This window comes from Euprymna scolopes, chromosome 14, assembly GCF_053919585.1.
Source record: "Euprymna scolopes isolate OS-2025 chromosome 14, ASM5391958v1, whole genome shotgun sequence".
Lineage (NCBI taxonomy): Eukaryota > Metazoa > Mollusca > Cephalopoda > Sepiida > Sepiolidae > Euprymna > Euprymna scolopes.
Genome location: NC_136495.1, coordinates 55,422,686 through 55,449,879, shown reverse-complemented (window position 1 = coordinate 55,449,879; position 27,194 = coordinate 55,422,686). Strand labels below are relative to the sequence as shown.

Sequence of the window (27,194 nt, the reverse complement as noted above, 5' to 3'; positions counted from 1 at the left end):
GAGGGACTCCAGCATTTATATTGCCTCCGATTTTTGTCCATCTACCACTACTCTTATGAGCCTATCGGAGAGAAAGGATTTAATGATTGAGAAAACATTTCCAGTTATACCGTAGCTGGAAATCTTGTGAAGTAGACCCTTATGCCATACCTTGTCGAAAGCCTTTAAAATGTCAAGAGCAATTGCCCTAGAAAGGAAGCCTTTGTCAAGAGATTTACTAATCCTGTGGGATATAACCGTCAGCACATCTGCGGTAGATCTTGCAGAGCGGAAACCATATTGTGTGTCACTAAGAAGGTTATTCCTGCTGAGGTGGTTGACTATTTCTCTATTTAATATGGATTCCAGCAACTTACTCATAACACACAGGAGACTTATTGGTCTGTACTGAGAGGGAGATGACTTATCACCTGAATTCTTAAATACAGGGCAAACTGATGAGGTCTTCCAGGGAGTCGGAAAGCACTTCTCCTTAAGGCAGCGCTTAAATAGTTTCGTAAGTATGGGAGCAAGTTCTGGTTGAAGTTTTTTTAACACTATAATTGGGATGCCATCAGGGCCAGTTGCTTTACTGGAATCTAGGTTCTTGATTAGCTCGGCGACCTCATGCACGGATATTTGTATGTTACCTAGCTTGTTCTGTGTTATAGGAGGAAATATGGGCAGTTGATGGCCTTCGTCGCATAGGGTAGAATTAGCTGCAAAGTTCTTGGCAAATAGTTTGGCCTTGTCTGACGCTGACGAGATGACCTCTGGTCCATTGATAATGGTTGGGATAGAACGCACACTTTTGTTCAGGATCCTATTTGTTATTTGCCAAAACTGGTGGGAACCAAGCCGCTGATCAGCTACCTTGGATTTAACAGACTGGGCATATAGCTCTCTTGCATTTTTTATTACTCTTTTACAGTGGTTGCTGGCAGTCCTGAAAGCAGCTTTAGTTTCAGTGCATCTATTACGTTGGTAGCTATGGAAAAAGTGATTTCTGTGCGCGATAGCAGCAGCACATTCTGGGGAGAACCATGGCTGGCTGTTAGGTTTTTGTTAGAATTTTTTAGATGGTATGAATTGGTCTATGCCTACAATTAACCATTCGGTCAGATCTGATACTATAGAGGACACTTCCTTTTTAAACATGGAGTGCAGAGGTAAATCAGATATGAATGTACGGAAGCTATCCCAGTCAGCCATAGAGTATTGGTATACAGTATGGTGGAGGGGTACGTCTGGGGGCTTCTTACATTTGGTTTTTATCTTAACTGATACGATGGAGTGGTCGGAGGATCCTAGAGGAGAATGAACGGAACATGAACATAGCTCAGGGGAAGTTGAGAGAAAAAGGTCTAGGAGGCTTGCATATTGACCGGATGTATCGGGCACACGGGTGGGTTCGCGAACAATCTGAGTGAGGTCATAAGCAATGGCAAAATCATGACAAAACCTCTCCTCATCATCTGTCTTATTTGAATGGGTCAGCCATTCCACGTTATGGACGTTGAAGTCACAGATGTGGATGTTAGCCGAGGGATGTGAAGACAGTATGTGGTCTATTTTCTCAGATATGCTCTTAAAGATAGTAACTCCGCTGTTGTGGGGCCTATAGAGGGCAAATATAAATGCAGTGGTGTAAGAAAGTGCAACCCTGAAGCACATATAGTGTAAATTAGGATCTTCTCTAGAGATATCCCTGCCACACGGGAAGAAATTACGAGATTTTTATATTTTATTCGCAGTTTCGTGTTAGGGGTGTCAAAAATTCCTACAAAAATTGCCATTGTTTCAGCTACTTAGCCGTTTTTTTTGGCCGTCTGTAGCATCCTCAGACTTTTACAGAAATGTTCGCTATTTTGGGATGAGAGAGTGAAAGAGTGACCTCATTCACTCTTTCACTCTCTCATCCTAAAATAGCGAACATTTCTGTAAAAGTCTGAGGATGCTACAGATGGCCAAAAAAAACGGCCAAGTAGCTGCAACAGTAATGTAACTTAACAGAAAGATACAGTAATAAAAAATAAAACGTGTATATATATATATATATATATATATATATATATATATATTAATATATTAATTTTTAGGCTTTCTTCTTGAAAGAAGATGTTAAAATGTGTAAATACATGGGGACACTTCTGCATTACACGGACGGCACCATTGTTAGGGGGGCGATAACTCTAAATTCTTCTTGGTCCAATAACATGGCAAATAAATAACAAACAGGATTTTGTTTCCAATTAAAGTAAAATTAGATTTTTTTCGAACAATTTAATAATTTAAATGGAACATTTTTTAATTAAAGCAAAAATTGTCACTGTAGCAAAATATAGTTTTAATTTTTTGTGGCACCTGTTGAAGGGTCAACAAATTATATATATATATATATATATGTTTAAATTAAAAAAAAAACAAAAACAATTTGAATGGAATGAAATGAATGAACTGAACTTGGTCGACTCATTGTCACTTTTGAATCTGGTTGAAACTGTTCTTTGACCGAGAAGCGACACGTGGCGACAGTTTAGTGAAACACACAAAAAAAAAAAAGAAAAGAAAATGGCGTCGTCCGTGTAATGCAGAAGTGCCATACGTAGTTTTGAATTTCTCATACAATGTTCTTCAAGTGTATCTGTTTTTCATAATAAGCATTTAGAATAGGTTTTGAATTTTTTTGCTATTATGATTGATAATTTGTGTTACATATGAACTGCTATCCTTATCTCGGTTATTACATCCAATTCACAATTTTGGCCGATGAAACATCCGGTCTTCTTCATGTGTATATTTTCAAATTTGGAAACCGTCTCGTCGATTAAACATATTAATTTTTTTTTTTTTTTTTATATATATATATAGAACCATTCCGGCGCCTCGCCTCACCTATGAAAAACGTTTTCCCTACGTATTTCGGCCCGTTAAAAACGAAAGGTTTGGAATTAGGGTTTGAGTTAGGACACTTCAAAAACCCATACATTTCCAAACAAACACAAAGAATAAAACAAAAAACAAAAAAACACGCGGTTAGAGACGACGGTACTTCTGCAGGAATACCGATCGTGCTGAAATCATAATATTATTATTTAGAAACTCATTCTTCAAATGGGAGGAGGGAGGAGGCTTAAAAAAAAAAAAAAAAGAAAACTATTCTGTATTTTCACCAAACAATTAAATAAACAAAAGACATTGTAAAAATTGAATTTAATTTGGAAATCTTATCTAAAAAAGAAATAAAATGAAATAAATAGCACTGTCTTCGTAAGAACCGAGAAGGCAATGATTCTATAAAATTATAAATATTAAAATTTAACTATATTATTCCCAAGTTTAAAAAGGTTCACTTGAAGAAGGTTACATCGGCCGAAACGTAAAAATAACAACCAAGATGAGACTAGCACTCCGAACAATCCCAAATATCTGGAATACTATGCAAGAGTGCCATTGTTTTGTTAAAACTAAATGAATGGATCCAATTTCAACGTAGAAGCTTTATTTCAATAATACCTTTGCTCCTTCCAGGAAGACTGGAAGCCGACAGCATCAAGATGTTCATCCTTAAACACGAGGGGATCCATTTTTTTGTCTTTGGTTTCTGCTTAGTTACACAGCTGATAACTGTCGTAAACGAGTCTACGTAAACACTGTTTGTTGCAATTTAACATTAATCGTGACACTGTTATTTAACAGTTTATCTGTATTTCTGAAAATATAAAGGAAAATAACAGTGGAAAAAAAATTAGTTATTTTTAATAAAAAAATAAATAAAATAAAATAAAATAAAAAGTTTGTACGTTAAAAAAGTGTCGCAACCAACGTTAATTGCAAAATAGACCCACTTACGGCAGTAAGACTTACAGAATCGAAGATGTCGTTTTGTAAGTTGATTGTCGTATTCACAAGAGAAGAAGATAAAATGTTTTAATATATACTAATCATGTGACAATTTTCATTAAATAACTATTTTAATGAAAATAGTTTTTATTCATATCTTTAATTTTTTGCTTTTTATATCCTCTTTTATTTTTTTTTTCTTCTTCAATTTAGCTGTTGTGTAGCACTAGCAGACGAAACTATGGGGCTTATGCTTTTAAAGCAGCTTTTAAAAGTTAGTAATTCTACTAATAAATGTCATGTTTGTGCATATATTTGTTGTCTTTTTAAGGTTGTTAAGATTATTTAAATGATTTTCGAAAATATCTATTTAATAAAAAGAAAAAAAGTTAATCGAAATAGAGAACACTTGTGGGTAAAAGTTTACCAACGCCTGAGAAATTATTAAGATTAGTGTCTACTCACTAATTTCAAATCCAAACAATGTGTGCGGGGAGGGGGGGGGCAATATTGCAGAGCTTCATACAGCGTTTGAGATACCATTCCTCGAGAGGCACGCATAAACAGAGACTGAAGAGAGTCCGACATATCGATGTTTTTCTGTAACACACACACACACACACACACACACACACACACATAACAACTTTTACTAAACATTAAAATTTAATTATCTACCGAGTTGTACACTTTTAACGCTCTGCAGCTGCAGCTGTATTTAAAAATTATTGTTTCATTGAAAGCTCTCTATACGATTTTTGAAAAAAATAAAAAAAACGGGTTTGTATTACTGTACACATAGATTCGAAAAAGTTGTCAAAAAGCAAATATATAACAAATAAATATTATCAATGGCAAGATAAGTTACTTCTACCAAACTAGATACATTTTTTTTTTATTCAATATAACATGTTTATTCAGCTCGAAAAACATACAGTGTTTACCGATGTATTGGAAAAGTCAGGATGGCGCCTGACTCTCTCTTTAACACGGTAAGTTTGGAAAAAAGTGTTATAAATAAAAAAACTAGACAAAATACTGTTAAAAACTCGATCACTATATGTTACCGTGACATAGGTTGACATATATTCGGTGGATTTTTAACAGTATTTTGTCTAGTTTTTTTTTAATTTATAACACCGTTTCCCAAACTTACCGTGTTAAAGAGAGTCAGGCGCCATCTTGAATTTTCCAATACATCGGTAAACGCTGTATATTTTTCGAGCTGAATAAACATGTTACGTTGAATAAAAACACAAAAAATATATCCAGTTAGGTAGAAAAGTAACTTATCTTGCCTTTGATAACATTTATTTGTTATATATTAGTTTTTTGACAACTTTTTCGAATCTATGTGTACAGTAATACAAACCCCTTTTTCTTTTTTTCTTCTTTTTTTTAATAATGACCCCCCCCCCTCCGCCGCTTTGAAAACTCTGAACAAAATCTAATTTTGAAATAAATAACTCGAAACCAATTTCAAAACATTAAAAGTATACAGATCGGTAGAAAATTAAATTTGATTCGTTTGGTTAAGTTTTATGTTGTATACTTTATTTTATTTTTTTTTTCAATTTTTCGACTGTAAACTAGACTGCACTTTTACCCATTCATCCGTATCTCTGACTAAAACTAGAAATCTCTATTAGTAGAACTATCAGATAAGATCTTGTGTGTTTTTCGCACTTTATGTAACTTAGATAAGTACACATTGAAGTATATCCATAGTTGAGACTCATATCGGCTTGAATGTTTCTGATTGTGATTTATGGAACAGGGTTACCCATTTTAGTACTGCTTAATTTCTGTGATACAATGGGAACCAGCATGTCTATGTGATTATTCGTGTTTGGGTGATTAATCGGAATCCAGAATCGGAAAAATTGGAAGATTTGGGGGTATCGGAATCGGAAAAATTGATGCCTATCTTCCGATGCCAAAACGATTCTTTTAATTGTATTTTTTTTATTTGATTTTGTTTAAGCCAAAATCTTCCATTGCTGGTAATAATGATAAAATAATAAATATTTATTGATTTTAAAATACCAGTAAATCTAAAATCGATAGATCATCCCTCCACGAGTGTATTTTTATGTTTAGGAAAGTTTCTGCATATTTAATATGGGTTTTTTATGAAAATCAGGGGGAATAACAATCTTATAGTTAAATAATTAGAGATTTATAAAGAATCGGAATCGGTAATTGTATCAGAATCGGGGAAAATATTGGAATCGTCCCATCACTAGTGATTATACCGTATACAGTCAATTAGTACCAACATAAGAGGCAACAAGTTCATCTTTTTTTTTATCTGACTGACGGTTAAGATCAATTACCCCTTATTAAGAATGGGTTTAATTATTTAGTGTGAAGGGGATTGGTATCACTGCGTATTCATAATAATCACAATAATAATAATAATAATAATAACACACATCATATATATACATATACATATACACAAACAAACATATACAGACAAATGTATACACATCCATATATAAACATACACATACATACATAGGTGCATACGTGGATTTGGTCGATATTTACCGATGCCTGGTATCACAGGCGTGACATGAGCAAAATAAATATCTCTCAATCCTTAACAAAAAAATACAAATAAAACAAATGTCAGTAATTAGCAATATGAAGACCAGTTTCAACATTTAATATAGAAATTTATTGAAGGAAACATCATTTTTTTGGTGTTATTTTTTATATGCATGTGCTGTGTTGACACTCGAGAGAAAATTTAAGTCATTAAATGATTTACGAGATGTTCATAGTTCTTGGAAATAAGTGTTAGATTTTTAGAATCATGCATAGTCGTGAGGACTTAAAATGTATTACATAGAGTCAGGTAGAACATAAAAGAGCTGTAACAACAGATGAAAAGAGAAAACCTCCTTTGATTGAGGAAATCATGTTTTTTTTAGATAAAATATTTCTTCTTCTTTTTTTTTTTTTTAAACAAAAGGAATTAAAATTTGTTATATTAGTTAGTTCCAGTAATGTGATAATTTTGTTCCATAAATGTGTCTGATGTGACAAAAGGTCATTTTTGGGGGAATTAAGCCAGCGAGATTTGAGTGTTAATATTAGCTGCAAAAACATATTTTTCCTTTCATGTTTGCGCCATGTGGCTTAGCCTGGGGCCAAAATCCCCAGACGGTTTGCTGCCAGCCAGCAGGGAGGAAAAGACGCACAACGTCATGTTGGTGATTTTATGTTGACAAGATGGAGTCATGCAGCGAGTTGCTTACTCGTGGTACTGCATCCTGAATTGGTTTGGATTTCTTGTGCAGTGTCTTTTTATATGCTTCTGGGTGGCTCCCAGCGAAGGCTGTTAAAAAAAGATTTTAGGAAAGAGTTTTTTTTTTTAGCGTTGATTGGACGGAAAGTGGACACCCTGTCACGTGGTATTGCTTTGTCTTACGTCTGCACGAAGACACACAGTTTTACTTTTTACTTCTACAGAATTTGCATATGTTGATACGACAAATGTATGCGTAACTGAAATGTTATTTATTTATTTTAATGTCTCCAACGTATCACTACAAGTGTTTATCAAGACCTCCTCCTTAAATTTAATAAAAAAAAAAACAAGATTAAAGAAGTTAGATTCAATTTTTACCGTATCTGTTGTTTATTAAATTGTTAGGTGAAAGTACAGAATAGTTAACAATACCCTCTCCCCTATGTTAAGAATGGGTTTATAAATAACAATAAAAATCGATTTTCTAAGTGTCTGTTTTCTACCTTACTGGCTAAGTTCTTAGTGGTTTCACTTATTTTAAAGCGTTTATTATGTTCATAAACGAGACCACATATTTTTTTAAAATATTAATATAAAAAAGAATTTACTTATTTACTGTTGTTTAATTTATTTGGAATCGTTTATTCGGTAAAGAAAAAAAAACACAGAAAACAAGCAAAAGTGTTACGTGAGAACGAGAAATAATGTCCGGTATATCACATCTTAGGGGTCTTGATAATCGCTAAAAAATAGAAAATTAAAGAAATTACTAAGGGAGATTTGGTTTTAAAAAGAAAATAATAAATTTTAATATTTTTTAAAATATAATTTTGAGAGGGGGGGGGGTAAAAACTATATCTCCCTCCGAAAAACAACCAACAAAAAATGAAATTAAAAAGATTCTTGATAAACGATAGCGGAGTTTTCAATAAAATTGATTAATAAATTTATTTAGTGATTACTTTTTCTCTTAATGATTGATTTTAGAATTTTGAAGTAAAAATTAAAAATGAGTTAACGAGAGATTGTTAGCACATGGCATCTCTCGCGCCAAAAAAAGATTTTGCGTTTAATTTATTAGTTAATTTTTGCACAATAAATGTTGATAATTGATAAAATTATAATTTTAAATAACGCATGAGTGCATTTGGTATGAGAGAAAAAAAACAAAAAAAAACTATCATAATTAAAAAAACAAAACAAAAAAGTAACGAAGAATCGAATCGCTCCCTGTTTTTTCATTTTTTGGTTTTGTTTTTTATTATTGTTTTTATGACTCCAAAAAACATTGTTAAAATAAGAACAAAACAAATTTGTAATTAACATTGTATGAACATAATAAACGCTTTAAAATAAGTGAAACTACTAAGAACTTAGCCAGTTAGGTAGAAAACGGACACTTAGAAAATCGATTTTATTTAAAAAAAACCCCCAAAAAACATTAAACAAGAAAAAATATTTTTTTTAAATATTATGGGGGGCTATAGTCTATTTAAAAAAAAACAATATCTCCTTCAAGAACGATCATAAAATGTGTTTTCAATCGATATTTATTCAATAAGGGACCAGTTTTCCTACCTAGCGAAAGGGGACGAATTTTCCGGGGTCGAGTTTTCCGGAGACGAGTTTTCCAGAGACGAGTTTTCCCTGGGACGAGTTTTCCGGGCACCGTTTATTGTCATCGAAATCAGTGAAGTCCATTTTTCAATCAAATTGATTGGCTGCCTGCTCTAGTTAGAGACCCATCACGATTGCAATCTACTATTGATTTTATAAAATAATTTTTATATAATGACTTGAATTAAAGTTTAAAATGCAAAAGTCAGGTATCATGATTCAATTGTACTCAAAACAGAAACATTCATTTCAAATGCGCCCTTATCATATCAAAAAACCTACTGTTGATTTTATATGCCTGGCCTTTCTGCTTCTGCTGTGATAATAGCTTTTCTAGGGTTATAAATTATGATGAATATTCAAACTAACAGAGAAAGAGAGTGGATATAAAAGCAATCTCTACCTCCCTAAAGACTTTTCACACTGAATCGCTCAAACTAGCAGAAAGCATTTTTAGTTTTACACCGCGATTAGCCCCTATTAAAAAAAAAAAAGCCTAGCCCTCCTCTTACGTGTGTAAATGTTTATTAAAAAATATTTAACTTTTCTTTGTATTTTTTTGGAAGGGGGGGGGGTAGGCCTATTTTAAACTAGAGGAATAAAAGCTTTGTCCGCACTTATGGAATGATCCTGCTTTTCCTCGCCAAAGTCGGATTTTTACCGTGCCATTTTTTACCTATATTCCAGCAAAACAGAATAAAACACGTTTATTGCAAAGGTCTGGTCTAAAAAGTCAGTGATATGTCCTTGCGTTCGAGACCCTTGTTTTAAAATGTTAGGGCGAAGACCCTCCCTGCCACTCTCTCCCGAACGATCCAATTTTCAGTTACCAAATTGTTCTTGCTTTGTGCCATTTTTAGTTCCAAACAATACTGTTACTTAAGCCATGTTTTATTAAAAAATAAATAAATAAATAAATAAAAAATTATAGCGCGTTTCATCGTACATGAGAAACGCTGTAATGAAACCCGACCGGAAAAATATAGGCGCCATTTTAAACTAAGGGCACATAACTACAATTCATAATTTTCTAGTTGGTATGGAATTTTTTTTTTTTTTCAAAGTGTAAAACATTATTTTACTATGCTCCTATTTCCGTCCCCTAAAAAAATATTCATAATGTTTTTATTTTCCTTCTATGAATACGTGTTTTTTCAACCTATTTCCTTGATCAGTTTGAAAATTGTCAACTTGAGTTACGCGCCCTTAGTTTCCTTCTCGACTTGATTCTAAAGATAGCAACTATATTTTTTCGATCGAATCTTCATTTCGCCGTTTGATGAGAGAGCAATACAACTTTCTGTTAAATGTTTTAATCTTATTAACTTAGTGCTTTTATGTTATCATTTTTTTATTATTAATCAATAAAACATGGTTAAAGTAAAGAAAAAATTGTCTGGGAATAATTTTCAAAATATATTTCACTCCAAATAATTTACGTGACTAAAATAGGAATTAGCCTACATTTATTCGTATTTCAATTTTTTGTTTAATTATTTTTATTTGCTCTCATTATTTTCCAAAGCAAGAAAATTCCATATATTTTATTTTTAATTATTAATATTTGCTTCTTTGTTGATGGAGAAAAAAAAACAAAACAAAAAAAAAACGGCTAAAATGTTTTTGTCAGCTTTTCGTATTTTTGACAAAAGTCAAATTGCTGTATCACCTGTACGTCGGAAAGGGGGAACGTCTCGAAGATGGAGGATATTCAAACACGTGTTCAGGGAGCTGTGAATTCCATGATTTCACAGCTCGACCATGAAAACCTCAGAAAAATGCAGGTATTATAACGATTACTGTTATAGTGTAAAAATAAATCTAATTAATTTTGATTTTTTTTTAATGTTAGATCGGGATTATTTTTTACTTATTTCTTAATTTGAAAACATAAGACTGTTGTTTGTCCCAAATTCTGTTTTTTTTTTTTTTCAAAAAAAATATTATTCTATACAAATCATGATTTTAAAACGACATTATAATCTAAGATGTAATAAAAAAAGAAGACAAAAAGTAAGAAATATTATAGATTTAGTTTAATACTTTTGAAAAGAGAATTTTGGACGGGGAAAAACGTACACAATCGTGCAGGTTCTTTCGGTAAAAGTTAAAATTCCATGTCTTTCGTTTTCAGTCGAAACCAAATTCTTCAATCGAATCAATAAGCGAATTTCAAACTATAAGTTATAAATTCTCAAAAGCAATAGTAAACACTTCATTAAAAACTAACCTAACTAGAAACAAATGCCCGGCCTTCCTTGAGGAGAGAAGAAACACGTCCGTGTGCCCTTCAAACGTTTTTTTTTTTTTTTTTTTTTTTTTTCTCAAAGTAATTTAATAAATACGTCAACAGTAGTAATCTAACGCAAAATACGAAATAATTAACTACTGTGTTTTAGGATCGTCCATCAAACTATTTTTTTCTTCCCAAAAATTTCAGTTTTATTCTGTTGCCCTCTTAAGCACCATCCCCTCTATCTCGAAGGGTATATTTTATGATTAGCAATACGGACCTTGCTGTTTTTAGATTAGGACTTGCAAGTTTTATGTTATCTTTTGTTTATTAAATTGTTAAGTGAAAGTATAGAGTAGTTTTTCTTTTCTTTTTTTTCTTTTTTTAAATCCCACCCTCCCTTCTCATATTAAGAAAGTTTTCAAATAAAAGCGCTATTATTTCAGCACGGTCCGTATTCTACATAAACAACATGAAATATTTTGAATTTCGTTAAGAAAAAAAAAATACACTGCACTTTCATATTATTTAACTATCTTTTATTCAAACTGGCATTTGAATTGTTTTGTATTTTATTATTATTAAACAATTTTTTTTTTAATTCCTCTCTTTCTCTGTGATGATGTCCCTTTAATCAGAAAAATTCTCGTTGTTGACCTTCTGAAGGATTTTTGTGGAATGATTTCTCGGTGCTTGTTTACATTGGTGTTCTTTAAGCAACACATTTTAGGTGAAAGCATTATTATGCATATACATGTCATGTCGAAATTAGTATAAATCACCCAAATTACGAAAAACGATCCAGTAGATGTGTTACAGTTACATGTATTTTTAACAAAAAAAAAAACAAAAAAAAAAAAAATCCACAATTACGTTCATTTTCGAAATGGAAGATCCTTGGCGAAGGTTATTTCCTTTGTTTGTCATACTTAAAACACTAAAAGTCGATAACTTCTATTTTTACTTATAATTATTTTTTGGGTACTTGTACAGTTTAATCTGAGAAGCAGGGACCCCCCTCCCCTTCATTGTTGATATTGTTAGATGTTGGAAAGCCTTCTACTCTAATAGTTCATTCTCTCAAGCTGCTAGACTTTGGAATTCCCTCTTGGTTACCTGCTTCCCTGACTGTACTAACCTGCTGAAGTTTAAATGTAATGTGAACAGACATCTAGCTGCTCAACTCTTCACAATCCCCTGTTGGACACAATCCTAAATAATAGCTACTTACGTTCGAAGTGGCAACATGACTTGCTTGGGGTGAAAAAGAAGAAAAAAAAGTTTCTAAACTAAATAATTGTAACCTTCAATTATTATTCTCCCTTTTTACCTCAGCATCAATGCCAACAGAGTCTACACCATTGTTGAGATAGTTTATTCTTTGTTGAGGTATGACGCTAGTCTTGTGCAGTTCTAGGAGGTCCATCCTTTTAGACCTTGCCTCTCATCTTTAGATGGAGTAAGTTTATTGCCAACAGGGCTGCCTAGGTAATTTTGAAAAGGCCAAAGTCTTCCCCCACCTTCCAACCTTGTGTCACATGGTCCTGCAATGAGAAAGAAGTAAATTATTAATTAACCTGAATTTGTTTATAAAGATGGCGACTATTTTTTGGACTGAATTTTGGCGTTTCATGTGCAAGATTTTGGAAGAACTGCTTCTAAAAATTATCCCCCTTTTAACCCCCCCCCCTCTATCAGATTCTGTCGAACCACACAAACTATTACCCTGTTTAAATAGAAATTTTTTAAAATCAATTTTTACCCCAAACAAGGCACAGTGCCACTTTGAAGTAGGGGCTGACTATCGGGGACATAAGTTGCAGGGGCATTATGAAGGGAGATGAGTAGCAAGATGTTTGTTAACATTACATTTGAACTTCTGCATATCAGTACAGTTGGGAAAGCAGAATCCCGGAAGGGATTTCCAAAGACCTGCAGTTCTGGGGAAGAAACTATTGGAGTAAAAGGCTTTCTTACACCTAGGGATCTCTACTGTAAAGGGGTGGGACTTAGTTTCTTGTCGGGTTTGTCAAGGGTAGTCACGTTGAGGAGGTACAAGTGCTTGTAGTTCGTCAGAGCATTCACCATTAAAGTATTTGGAGAACAGGCAGAGGGATGCAACATCGTGTCGATACCACATAGGCTGAAGCTTAGATGACAGTTCAGGACCTTTCAGGTTGGCGACTCTTTTGAACCCTGTCCAGGAGTGAGAGACAAGTAGCAGATGCACCAGCCCAGATGTGACAACAGTACTCCATACATGGGCAGATGGTGGCCTTATAGAGGTACAGGATACTTTCAGGCGTAAGTAGTTTTCCAACACAGTAAAGAGAGCCCACCTTCTTTGCAGCAGCCTTGGCAATGCTCTCAATGTATTCCAGTTCATGTTCCTTGTAAATGTTAGGTCGAGGAGTTTAAAGGAAGTACTTTCAGATAATGTGTTCTTGGCCATTGCTATTGGTGGTAGAGAAGGTTTCTTGTGGTTATTGAAGGAAACAAGCTTAGTCTTGGCAGCATTGAATGTGACCATCCATTTTTGTCCCCATTCCACTACAGATTTGAGGTCATCCTCTAGTGTTTCTGCCATTTCCTTAGATATGTGTTCATTGTTTTCCCCTTATACCTGTTATAGAGAGTGGTGTCATCAGCAAATACACCCATCTCTGAAACAATTTTATCAGGGAGGTCATTTATGAATATCAGGAATAATAAAGGTCCAAGGATAGACCCCTGAGGTACTCTTGCATTTATATCATATTGTTTAGATGTACGACCGTCGAGGACAACTTGGATTTTTCTCTTACTTAAGAAGGATTTAATCACATTATGTATTCTTCCAGTGATACCATATGATCTAATTTTCCTGAGAAGACCATTGTGCCATACCCTGTCAAAAGGCTTAGATATATCGAGGGCTACCACTCTACCCTCCCCTCTTTTGTCCAGTGAATGGTATATATGTTCAGAGATTACAATTAAGATATCTGTGTTGAACGGGCTTGCCTAAATCCATATTGTTTATCTGTCAGGAGTTTAGAAGCTGTTAAGTGTTGAACTAGGGCTTGATTAACTAAGGACTCAAATATTTTGGTGAAAAGCTGGAGGAGGCTAATGTGGTGATAATTTAATGGGTCAGTTCTTTCACCAGAATTCTTGAAGACTGGTACCACAGAAGTGGGTTTCCAGCAGTCGGGAAAGCAAGATTTGTTAAGGCATTTATTTTAAAGTTTGGAGAGAACTAGAGCAACCTCAGCATAGCATTTTTTTTAATAGCACAGCCGGGATGAGATCGGGTCCACATGCTTTTGAGGTGTCTAGGTTTTTTTATGATACCATGTACCTGAGAAGGGGTGATTTTCAAATCGTCTAATGTGGCATCTGTCCGCAAAGGAAACTCAAGGAGTGAGTGGTGTGCCGGGTCCAGTGTAGATTTTGAGGCAAACCGACTGGCAAACAGATTAGCCTTGTCAGTTGCCGTGCAAGTAACCTCATGATTGTTTCATAGTGGGGGAATCATTGATTACCCATTATTTACTACACTGTTGTAGATTTTCCAAAAATCACGGGTTCCTAATTTCTGTGATTCGATGTGTTTCCTGGTGGTTTCAGTGGAATCTGTCTTAGCTGTTGCTATTACTCTCTTACAATTATTTCTGTCTTCTATATACTTCTGCCTGTTTGAACTGGACTTATGTCGGTTGAATCTGCGGAACGCATGCTGTCTTTTAGCAATGGCAGCTGCACAAGCATTGGGGAGAGTGTTGCTTGCTATAGTATTTCCGTGTGGGAACATGTTTCAATTGCAGTTTTGAACCATTCAATGGTCTCAGTTGCACACTGTCTCACTGGAAGAGAAAAGATATTTCGCCATGGAGCATCTCTGATGAGTTCTCTGATGGCTTCCCAGTCAGCCTTTTTGTAATACCTCGTTGTTTTGAATAGTGAGTCTTCAGTTTTAGGGCGAGAATTTAGAGTAATTTCTACCATTATCACACCGTGATCAGCATTTCCGAGTGGGCTGTGGGCATTTGTTGTACAATCATCGAGACCTGTTGTCAGAAAGAGATCTAGAAGTGAGGCATGTTGATCTTGCTGGTCTGGGGAAACATGTCGGAAATGTAACCGTCTGAGATAGGGAATGAGATATAGAGAAGCTATGTGTTGTGCTACCAGCTACGTCTGTGTGATTAGAGAATCCAAGCCAGTTACTGTGGTGGACATTAAAGTCACCAAATACATGTACTTGTGCACTAGTATCAAGAGAGAATCTATGCTGTCAGAGACTTTGTTTATTTGGGACAGTCCTGGGGTGGGGAAGAGCGGTAGGGAAAATACAAGTAGCTAATATTATGTTGCATGTTTAACCTGAAGCACATAAAAGTCTGGTCATCTGATTCTAGTTTTGTTTCTCTAGTCAGGGGGAGGGTGTTATGAATATAGACTCTAAGCCCATGCATATGTCTGTTCGAGTCCTTACGGCAGAATGAGAGATAACCAGGCATGGTAAAGTGGGAATAAAAAGAACTCATTAAAAAGAATAGAAATAATAAGAAAAGATTTAGTTGTTTAATACAATCCACAACATAAATGAATCTTTTTTTTAACAATGTACGAGTCAGTGAAACTAATTCATCCATTTTAGACTTAGACGGATTTATGGCACCGGTATTTCTCAGTCATGAGGCAAAGAAAGAAGTTAATGTTTTAATCCCGATTCCAATATTCTGTTGCAGGGATCGATGCTGGGGACTAGTTTTACAATTATAAAAAGAGACACCAGGCAAAAATATGTTAAAGAAAAAAAATGACAAACATAGGAGGCCCACATGAAAGAAATGCATTTTATTTATTTCAATTATAAGATAGAAAAAAGTTTTGTAAAATTGTGTGTGTGTATATATATTTATTCATTACCGATTTATCTGCTTAGTTACACATGTTTCGGTTACCGAATCGTATCAACGATCCAATAACCTCATTAGACTTTACAACTTTTAAACTCCCTCTCGCCCCTTACCACCTCCCAATGTTTCTTAAATCTTAAAACTTAACTGTTGTCGAATTAGAATTGAAATTCTTTTTCCACCGTTTTTTTTTGTGCTTCCTCTAATATGGTTTTTTCCTAATCATAATAATTATTTCTGTAAAATCTGAAGTTACTGGATCGTTGATAGATTCGGTAACCAAAACGTGTAACTAAGCAGATAAAATGATAATAAAAAAATATATATATTTGCTCTGCAATAGTATTGAGCGCTTGTTCAGGTTTTTACTAATTACCATTTTTGCTAAGTATATATATGTTTTTTTTATTTTTACAACCTTAAGTGTATTAACTTAATTCATTACAAATTGTTTCAATTGACAGGATAAATATTAGCTGTCCATTTCGTCAGATGATTCAAGTTAAAAGAAAAATAAATAGGAAAGATATGGTTTTTAGTGATTACATATGGATATTAAAAACCAAGAGAATGGAAGTAAGGGAGAGAAAGGGGAGAAAAAGAAAAGAGAGGGGGGAAACAATAAAAATATAAATTAAATGAAAAATTTGTACAATTATAAAGGTTAGACAATCAAGAGGGGAAGAAGAAAAGAAAGAAGAGAAATAGATAATTGAGCATGTCAAAAAAAAGTTTGTTGGGTTCTGGATAATGACCTGCACATGTATCAAAGCCGAAACAGAGTTAAAAAGTCAGCAATCCTCTACGTCAATGGTGGTAAGGGGATGGATAGAAAGAGCTAAGATGCATCCAGTTCAAATGGGTAAACGGATGCGTCCAATATAGATTACATAAAATCTTTCTTCCATTCTTTCGTTACTTCCATTCTCTGGGTTTTTAATATCCATATGTAATCATAAAAGAACCATATCTTTCCTTTTTATTTTTAACTTGAATCATCTGACGAGATGGATGGATAATTTTTATCCTGTCTATTGAAACAATTTGTAATGAATTAAATTATTACACTTGAGGTTGTAAAAAATAAAAAAAACATATTTGGCTCTACTAAGATATTGAGCACTCTTTATCCTTGTTCTTTACCACATATACCTCTTATATGAAAATAAAATACACAGTGTGAGGATACTACCCAACCTTTATACTCAACAAATTTTTTATCTCCAGACTTGAAATTTGGTATATAGGGTATTCAGACAAGTGGAAAACTTTTGATTTTCGTCCAGAAAAAAGGGCTGCTAAGGGGTCAAAATTGAAAATTGGTAGTTGGGGGGGGGTCATCAGATTTTTATCTGCTTGTCAAATGTTTCCCGAATGCGTACGTGGATCGTTCATGTGACAGATTCCTTTTGTTAAGAATAAGTAGGGTTGAAAACACTTTTTAAATTCCATGTCAAGCTGACCTAATGGTTATTGTACTTGACTCACTGTCTTTAGGTTTTGGTCTCAGCTGGAGTATTTTTTTTTTTTTTACTTACAAGAAGTGAACTGTTGAGAAAAAACAAGACTCGAATACATATATCTCAGTTTCTGTATGAATGAAAATATAATATTTATGCATATTTTACGACCGGGCAACGCCAGGCGACCTGTTAGTATATCATAAAATGAAATGCTGTGGAGAGAGAATGTATGAAAAAAAAAAGACAAAAGGAAAAACAATTACATACTAGAGAGAATTATTAAAACTAGATATTGACTGGTTTCATTCAGATCAACGAACGTCTTCAGAAAAAATTTCAAGTCTTCACTTTTTTTGAAAATGTTTATGGATTCAAACAAAACCGGTCAATCTATCATTTGACGATTTCTTCCTGTATTTAATTGTTTTTCTTTTTTGTCCTTTTTTATATATCTCTCCCTGACTTTTAAAAATTTATTTTTACTCCTGCTCACCCCAAACAAGGCATATCGTCACTTGGATGTAAGGGCTACAATTTAGGAACCATATTTACAGGGGGACTGTAAGGAAATGACCGAGGTGTCGGTTTACATTACATTTAAACTTCTGCATGTCAGTACAGTCAGGGAAGCGATTAGCAGGAAGGGAATTCTAAAGTCTAGCAGTCTGACGAGGAAAGAAACTATTAGAGTAGAAGACTTTCCAGCATCTAGGGACCTCTACAGTGAGGGGGGGTGTAAATTTGTTGCTGAATAGATTTGTCGAGAGTTTGTACATTGATGGGGCACAAGTGCAGTGAGTTCATCAGAGCACATTTCATTAAACTACTTGTAAAGCAACCTCAGGGATGCAATATTGCAGCGATGGGACAGGGGTTGGAGCTTAGTTGACAAAGTGGGATGTGGCAACAATATTTTACGCATGAGCGAATGGTGGTTTTATAGAGGTACACGATACTCTTAGGTGCAATAGAAGGAACCTACCTTGCAACAGCATTCACAACGTCTTCAATGCATATGTTCCAGTTCATGTTGCCTGTGAATGTTAAACCAAGTTTGAAAGAAGAACTCTCAAGTAGAGTGTTATTAGTCATGACTATCAGTGGCTGGGAAAGTTTCCTGTAATCGTTAAAAAAAAAAAGCAGTTTAGTCTTAATGGCATTAAATGTTACCATTGACTTATGGCCCTATTTCACTACGGACTGGAGGTCATTTTCTAAGAATTCTGCCATTGCCTTAGATACGTGTACATCCATTTTTCCCTCGTATTTATTATAGAGCGTTGTATCATTGATAAATATACTCATCTCAGGCACAATGTTATCAGGGAGGTCATTTATGAATATCATGAATAATAGCGGTTCAAGGATCAAACTCTGAAGTCCTCTCACATTAATATTATATTGCTTGGGTGTACATCCGTCAAGGACAACCTGGATTATTCTCTTGTTTAATAAGGATCTAATTATATTTAGTATTTGTCCAGTAATACTGTATTATTTAATTTTCATTAGGAGCCCGTCATGCCAGACTTTGTCAAAGGCTTTGGATATATCAAGGGCTACAGTTCTGGCTTCCCTCATCTAATCCGGTGCATGGGATATGCGTTCAGGATGACCAGTAAAATATCAGCTGTAGAACATTATTGCCGAAATCCACACTCTCGGTAAGAGAGAAGATTAGCTTTTAGGTGGTTGATTAATGACTCAAAGGGGGAGGAGATTAAGTGTCAGTTCTTTCATCAGAATTCTTGAATACTGGTACCACAGAGGCCATTTTCCAGCTATTTAGGAAGCAAGATTTAACAAGACATTTATGTTTGTGGGCTAGCTCAGCTGAGCATTTCTTAACTACAGGGTGGTCAAAAAGTCAGGTAACATGTTAAAGGTAGAAAAAAACAATATGATCCATTATAATCTATTCGTTTAATATTATTTGTTTAAATATTTGAGTGTAATATATAAACTACCCCTCCTGATTTCTGGCTTTGGGGCTATGTAAAGGATAGCGTTTATGGCAAGAAGCCTGATACAATAGCGTCTTTAAAGTTATTTATTGAAGAGGAGATTGCGCGGATATCAGCTGACATGATGACACGTGTTACACAATCAGTGGTTAATCGCTTCCAGCGATTGATAGAGAGAAATGGACGAAAATTAACAAAATAAACATATTTCATGTTTGTTTTATTTTATATTTCAATGTATGGTACTTAAATATACGTGTATTGCTAATATCGTTTTTCTTTAAAATATTACCTAACTTTTTGACCACCCTGTAGATCAGGCCCACACACCTTGGAGGTTTCTTAATTTTTTTTTTATGATATCTACTGATTTGTATAATGTGATTCATTTTGAAAAATAAACCGATTTATGTAGATTTATAAAATCAACAAGACTTTAGTTCATTTGCCTGTTTATTGCTCATACATCACATCATTTCAATGTCCCGGTATTCTACATTGTTACCATCTTTTTATACTCTTAAAATATTTAATGGAATGATTTTCTTATTTGATTGTCTCTTTGGAAGGTATGAGTAATGTCCGACCCAAATAGATGATTGTACATCCACACCATAGATTACATTACAAGAATGACGTACTATGTGCCCTTGTGTCCTTTTTCTTTACAATTGTGGTTGTCTTTTGCCAATACAGGTTGTCCTGGTAGGAATTTATATGACCTTGCTCCATGATGGTGATTGAATTGGTTTTCCATCGTCCTGTTTCTCTTGGGAAGATTATTTGATTATGTACGAATAGCATTGATTGGTAAACATTTTTCTGTTCATCAGTGCTTCAGAATGAAAATAATGGAAATGATATTCCAACATGATGGAGAGATGAAAAAGAAACAATCCAAAATTATATGTTCATCAATGTTTTGTCTTTATTTCAAGACTTTCTAAAGATGAGGGATGAAATGAAATACCAGTACAATATTTGAAAATATATTTGTGTTTGAATATAAAATTTCACATTACAAACACATTTTCAAATATTGTACTGGTATTTTATTTCTTCAAATTAATTATCTTGAGGAAGTCTTGAAATAAAGATGAAATGTTGATGAACATATAATTTTGGTATGTTTCTTTTTCGTCTCTCTATAAGATCTATTGTTTGTTTATTTTTTCTATCAGTGATTCTGTGGTATTTAATTATTACATTCACCTAAATGTAGAGGGAATTACCTGCCCTTTGTTTATTTGCATCACCTCTTATGTTTAGGAGGGTGCGTATTGTTTTTGTTATTATTATCATTAACTAGCAGGACCTGTGGAAATTCCACAGAGGACTCCTTCAGATGTAATATATTGATATTGTCATTCTGTAGATGTTCAGCATAAATGGAGACGCTCTGATATTATTGTAGCACTTTTATTAAAGCTGCAAAAGTATTTATCTAAGCTAGCAGGAATGCCCGGTGTAGTTTGGTCATAAAATATGTTTAAATATATTTTAATTCTTGCAGATTTTGTATATATTATTATAGAGTTAATGTTCTATCAATTTTTATACATTATAAAGTTGTGATCTCAAAAATTAAAAAATATATCCATATGACTTAAGGTGCATCAGCTTGAATCGAAACCGAAACTTATGGAAAAAAAAAGAATATATATATATATATATATATATATATATATATATACATACATAATCACTTGAGTTCCCTCAGCTATATTCAAAGCCGAAACCAAAATTTATGAAGAATTCTTAGTAAAATTATTTATTACAAGAAATGGAAGTCCATAACAATTACACAACAGTCACTCGGATGTAAACGCGACACACAAAATAAATAACACACACTATCGTATTAATATATAGATAATTTTATTTATTAAATATCTAAATATTTTTTATGCGCACAAAAGTCATATATATATATATATATATATATATATATATATATATATATATATATATATATACTTACAATTTCACAAAAATGTTGGTTTTAGTAAGATATTTTGTTGCAAGTGATATTAAAATAAGGCTCCATTGTTTACTAATGATGTAATTTTTATGAATTTTCTTTCCTTACCCACTTGTTCCTTCCTGACTGCTTTATACTTTAACGCAAACAATGGTTTCTATAAAAGTTCTGTTTTTACATATTCATCTCTAGCTGTCTTTTGGTTGACTTCATTTCCTACCAATATAAGTAGTTGGAAGGAAACAACTACTCGAGATGTTTGTAGCAAAAAAAAAAAAAAATATTTGCTTACGTTCATTTGGTTTAAAGCAGACAAAAGCTTTAGCCAATTTCCATGTTGTGGATTTTTTTTTGTTTTTTTTTTTCTTACACATAGGAGTCACCACTTATCAAGGCCCGGATTCCACTCGAGGATAAGAGTTTATGGTTTCTTTTTCAACAAATCAAATCTATGTGCCTTTTTATATCTGTTAAATAAAAATAATAAAGCAGTTAATATCAATTTTAGGGAATCCTAAAACGATTTCAAAACAACTTTTCTTTATGGAAATTACTCCAGACAAAGCGTGAAGCCACTTGATGTAAGGAACAAACAAGAATGAAAGATAATTATCACAAAGACAGGAGATGCTTAATGATCTTGGTCTTGAAAAAGCTACATGTAGGAGGAAAACAGTCAGCAGGAAGAAAGTTCTACAAACTAGAAATTCTTGAAAAGAATATCCTGATATAGAAAGCTGTCTTACAATGAGGTACAGGGATCTACTTTGCGAGTGATTTTTCAAAATGGTGACTAGAAATAATGAAATGCTTATCGTTTGGCGATTGTGTTTTTTTTACTGACAATCTTCCTAAGTGAAAATATCTTTTCAACTTTTTTTTTTTAACAAAAATTTTTTAAACAATAAAAGTTTAAGAGAACAATACTCTTTTTTTTTTTTTTTTAACAAAGGCTGTTTAAAAAAATCATCTGAAGAAATTAGTGTTTATACCTTCAAGTATCAACATAAATTTTTTTGTATATTTAGAATTACACTTATTAGAAAAATATGGAAAAAATTTTTTATTATGTACATACACAATCATCACAGAATGAAGATATCATATTCCAAAAATCACATGGGTTTGGCTGGTAACTTCTCTATTTGGCTAGTAAATGAAAATATTTAGTTGTCAAAGGTCAACTAAAGATAAATTTGTCCATAGAGCCCTAAGGTTTCAAAAACAGTAAATTGATGGAGACCATTAGACTAAGTCAAACAAGTGGAACAAGGGAAACCGGGAATAGATGAGACAATTCTGAAGAACAAATGCCATAATAGTATTTATAGAAAAGACTGAGACTAGCAACATCATGTTTGTGAAAGAGAAGTTGCAATGAAGAAAAAATGGTGGGGGCCAATCAAATTAGATATGTTCTTGCACCTTATGAAGAATTCTCAAAACGGATAGATTCACCAAATATGACAAAACTCCATACCTGGTCTGATAGATTTGTAAAGATAGAAAGTAGGTGTGAGGAAGTTTTAGAGCAATATTGCATGAAGAGTATTAGGGATAAATGTGACACTTTTAGAAAGGCGGAAAACAAAATGTTATATCTAATGCAGATAATTGATGCATTCTCAAAATTCCAAATGTATATCTTAGCAGATCTTTTACTAAGTACAGCTCATTTGAAGAAGTCGCCCTGAGCCTCTGCCGCAGCCTGTAGGTAAGATATGCACGTTGACATGTTGTCTTCATGGTGTCATCGAGAGATGTCTGAATACTAGTTTGATCCTGGCAATCAGTTTGTCCCTCATGTTGCAAACGGTATGGTTTGCATATATATATATATATATATATATATATATATATATAAAATAACCCCCTAAAAAAGGATATTGCAGGTACTATTGCAAATAATTCATCATCCAAAAATTACAATAAAGAATTCTAGACTATTAAATAGGAATCAGAAAAAACAAACTGAAGTAATAATGAAGAAGAATACAACAAACCATTCATGAATTAAAGGATACATTTAAAAAAAAAGTCAATAACATGGCTGAGGGACGAGATGAGATAACATATGAATTCCTAAAACAACTCCCAGATGAACCATTAAAGTATTTATTTTCGATTCTTAATGACATCTGGATCAATGGTAATCTTCCAGCTATATGGAAACAAGCTACAGTCATTCCTGTACCAAAACCAGGAAAGAATGCATCTGACCTCTCCAATTATTGCCCCATAGCACTAACAAGCTGTGTGTGCAAGACAATGTAGAGAAAGGTAAACACTAGACTAATTTGGTTTCTTGAAATCAGTAAAATAATAACCAACTTTCAATGCGGCTTTTGAAAACATCAGAGCACTATAGATCATTTAATACGATTGAAAACTTTTATCAGAAATGCATTTATAAAAAAAAAACATGAACGCTATTTTCTTTGATCTTGAAAATACTTATGATACCACATGGAGGTATGGTATCATAAAAGATCTCAAAGAAGCTGGACTGAAAGGAAGACTACCCATCTTCATCAACAATAGACTATTCAATGTCTGTGTAGGAACATATTTCTCGGACATCAAGGAACAGGAAACTGAAGTCCCACAAGGAAGTATTTTGTCTGTAACGTTATTTAACCTAAAAATTAACAGTATCGTTGGATGCATAAATCAAGGTGTGGATTGTTCACTATATGTCGATGATTTTCTAATTGCATACAGCTTAAGGCATATCCACATAATTGAGCATCAATTTCAACAACACATTGACAAAATAAGAAAAAAATGGACAACTGAGAATGGATTCAAACAGCTTAGAAAATTACACCCAGATCCTCTTTTAAAACTGGATGATACCCAGATTCCTGTTGTAGATGAACATAAATTCTTAAGGATAATATTAGACAAGACTTACATTCATCTCTCACATCAAACACCTAAAAAATATAAATGTAACAAAACTCTCCAGCTAATGTGAGTCATTGCCCACACAGATGGGGGAGCAGACAGACAAATCCTATTGAAATTATATAGATCACTAGTGCGATCAAAACTAGATTATGGCAGCTTCATTTACAGTGCCACCAGAAAGTCCCACATAAAAACATTAGACACTGTTCAACATCAGGGCCTCAAGCTTATACTGGAAGCCTTCTGAACTTCCCCATTGATAGTCTCTATGCAGAAGCCAACAAACCCTCATTATCAATTCGACGCGACAAACTAACCTTACAATACTTGACCAAAGTTTTCTCTTGCCCAGACAATCCTGCCTACAACTGTATTGCAAACCCACTAGATTACTCTCTCTATGATAGGAAAAAAATCACAACCAACAAATCCAGCCCATAACTGCATTTTCAATCCCAAATCCAAAACCTATTTGACCAAAAAGGAAAAGCTGAAAAACCTTTTGATCTTCATATGAAATTACTAGTGGGAGATGCAGGTATCAGAATCACTAACATCCATGATGTCAACCAACTAAGCCTTCCACCCTGGCTACTAAAACAATCTGAAATTATCCTTGAATTAAACAAGTTCCCAAAAAATCAAACTTATCCATTAACCTATCAAGAAAAACTCCTTAACATTTAGGAAAAATACCCAAACCATCAACATATCTACACATGATTCCAAAAACAGCAACAGAACTGGATGTGGAGTAGTATCCAATAACATTACCTTACAGAAGTGACTACCAGTCTATGCTTCAATTTTTAGTGCCAAGGCTACAGTTATAGACCTGGCTCTAGACCTCATTACTGACCTCACCCACAACAAATAAATAATTTTCTCAGACTCCCTAGCAGTACTCGAATCCTTAAAGAACCAAAACTTAACCCGCTACTCATCAACCTATTACAAAGAATACATACTCTTTCACAAAACAAAAATATCAAATTCTGCTAGATCCCCAGTCATTTTGGAACTTGGGGAAGCTGACATAGCTGCCAAAAACGCACTAAAACTCAATATAAGCAATATAAAAATTCTACACTCAGACTAAAAATAAATAATTTATGATCTCAGTGCAAAGAAATGGCAGGAACAATAGAAAATAACAAACTTTTCAAAATTAAACCCACAATAGAAGAATGGTTACCAGATTTCAGAAAATCGCGCAAAGAGGAAGTGGTTTTGTCCCGCATTCACATAGGACACATGCATATAACTTACTCCTTCACGCTAAAAAGAAGACCCTCCAGAATGTTTGGCATGCCAAGAACCCTTTACGGTCACTTTCTTTTGGATTGTGGTGTTCTCGTGCATATCTGGCAAAATTCTTACAATGTCAACAACAATATGAAAGAACTATTTAAAAAAAAAAAAATTCTAACAAAATATTAACATTTCTGAAAAAAGTGAATTTATACAAAAGAATATAATTTTAACTCAATCCAACTTTACCCCCCCCCCAAAAAAAAACACATCACCTAAAAAAAAAAAGGCTGACTTGATTTACTCTATAAGTTAAAATATCTAATCCACACAAAAAAAAAAATCAAATTACAGAATTCAGCATTAAATAGCAAAAAAAAAGTTGATATTCCGTAAAACCAAACCAAACCTTGTAATCCTCCATACAAACAGTTGCGAAAACATAGCAAAAATAAAAGAGCACAGAGTCAGCAGTCCAGCAGAAAGCAGAGAGAGCGAACTGAATGGCAATGATAATTCGAAATCCAAATAATTAAATTTTCATATTTTTTTCCTTTTATTTTTGGTTTGGCTTTTAATTTTTTTTTTTATAAAAACAATGAATGGCGCTGAAATAAAAGCGTATAATTACCAGACAGAATGAGGATAAAATAAAATGCCACACATAGTCTTTGTTTTCCCTGGTAATCAGAAAGTCTGATGAGGTTTAAGCATACGGAAGTTTTCTCGACAAAATATTCAATGGGACAACCCAACGGGTCCCTGGAAATGTGCAAAAGATGAGAGTTTTAGAAGCACAAAGAGGTTTTCTCAGCTCAATATTCAGTGGATGATTCAATGGGCCTTGGCCGTATTCACATGCCTTTAAAGCATATACAAAGTTTTTTTTTTCTTTTCATATGAAATGGTGGGTGGGGGGTAAGAACTTGCCATGAATCTGCAAACCAAGGCTAGCAAGAGAAAATATCACTGACCTGTTTCCTTTAAGCACAATCTGTAATCGCCTCGCTTCTCTTGGAGGATGCATCTGATCCATTGCATAAACAGGGCTCTATGGACAAATTTATATTTAATTAACCTTCGACAACTAAATATTTTTGTTTACTAGCCAAATAGAAAAGTTACTAGCCAAACACACATGATTTTTAGAATATGACATCTTCGTTCTTTGACAAGTATGTACATCATAAAGATTTTTCTTTGTTTTTGTTTTTTTAATAAGTGTAATACTAAATATACAACAAATTTTATGTTGATACTTGAAGGTACAACAATCAAAATGCCGGCAACTAACGAAAAAAAAAAAATGCCGGAAATTATTGTCTAGAGTAGATAAACTTAGGACTTTATTTAAGTAGTATACTTAATATATACTATTACTGCAAGCTTGCCTGTATTGAAAATTCTTTCTTCTTGTTTTCGAATCCTACCTTATATAGTTAGCCTTATGTTCAAGTACATTCGAAATATAATACAGTGCAAAGAAAGTCACTCGTGAAAACGGACCTCCTAAACTAAAACCTTGAATAATTATTTAAACTCTAATGTAAATTAATATTAAGCAGTCTTTACAAATTGATAATAGTTAATTATTGGATTTTAATTAATTATAAGATGAAACTTTAATGATTCAAACTAGATAGATAACCGACAAACTTCCACCCATTAATATGGGAGGGGAGATTATCACCAAAAGTGTCATGAATTATTAAGTTCGCACCGGACTTACTACTTAGATATAAGTCACTTGTACCCATTCCCCTTTCTCCCCCCCCCCTTTTTTTTTTTTT

At 33.6% G+C, this 27,194-nt stretch overlaps 2 protein-coding genes and 1 long non-coding RNA gene across 4 annotated transcripts in view; 1 reads left to right on the top strand and 2 right to left on the bottom strand.

The window, feature by feature from the left end:
* LOC145293027 (cytoplasmic dynein 2 intermediate chain 2-like) overlaps positions 1–3,692 on the bottom strand; it is a 94,996-nt gene extending 91,304 nt beyond the window's left edge. The window contains exon 1 of the mRNA XM_080139325.1: positions 3,496–3,692. Within this exon, the coding sequence (XP_079995451.1) occupies positions 3,496–3,566 (71 nt within the window). The 5' untranslated portion in view covers positions 3,567–3,692. The remainder of the gene's footprint in view (positions 1–3,495) is intronic.
* Positions 3,557–26,734, bottom strand: LOC145293029 (uncharacterized). 2 transcript variants are annotated; one of them, XR_013869642.1, is made up of 3 exons: positions 26,379–26,734; positions 18,281–18,415; positions 3,557–3,691 (listed from the first exon to the last, which is right to left on the bottom strand). It is a non-coding gene; the product is annotated as an uncharacterized LOC145293029 (long non-coding RNA). The 2 variants fall into 2 exon arrangements; XR_013869643.1 differs by lacking the exon at positions 3,557–3,691 and adding an exon at positions 11,760–12,475.
* LOC145293028 (protein FAM136A-like) overlaps positions 10,326–27,194 on the top strand; it is a 50,774-nt gene continuing 33,905 nt past the window's right edge. Inside the window, exon 1 of the mRNA XM_080139327.1 lies at positions 10,326–10,482. Coding sequence (XP_079995453.1) covers positions 10,399–10,482 — 84 coding nt within the window. The 5' untranslated portion in view covers positions 10,326–10,398. The remainder of the gene's footprint in view (positions 10,483–27,194) is intronic.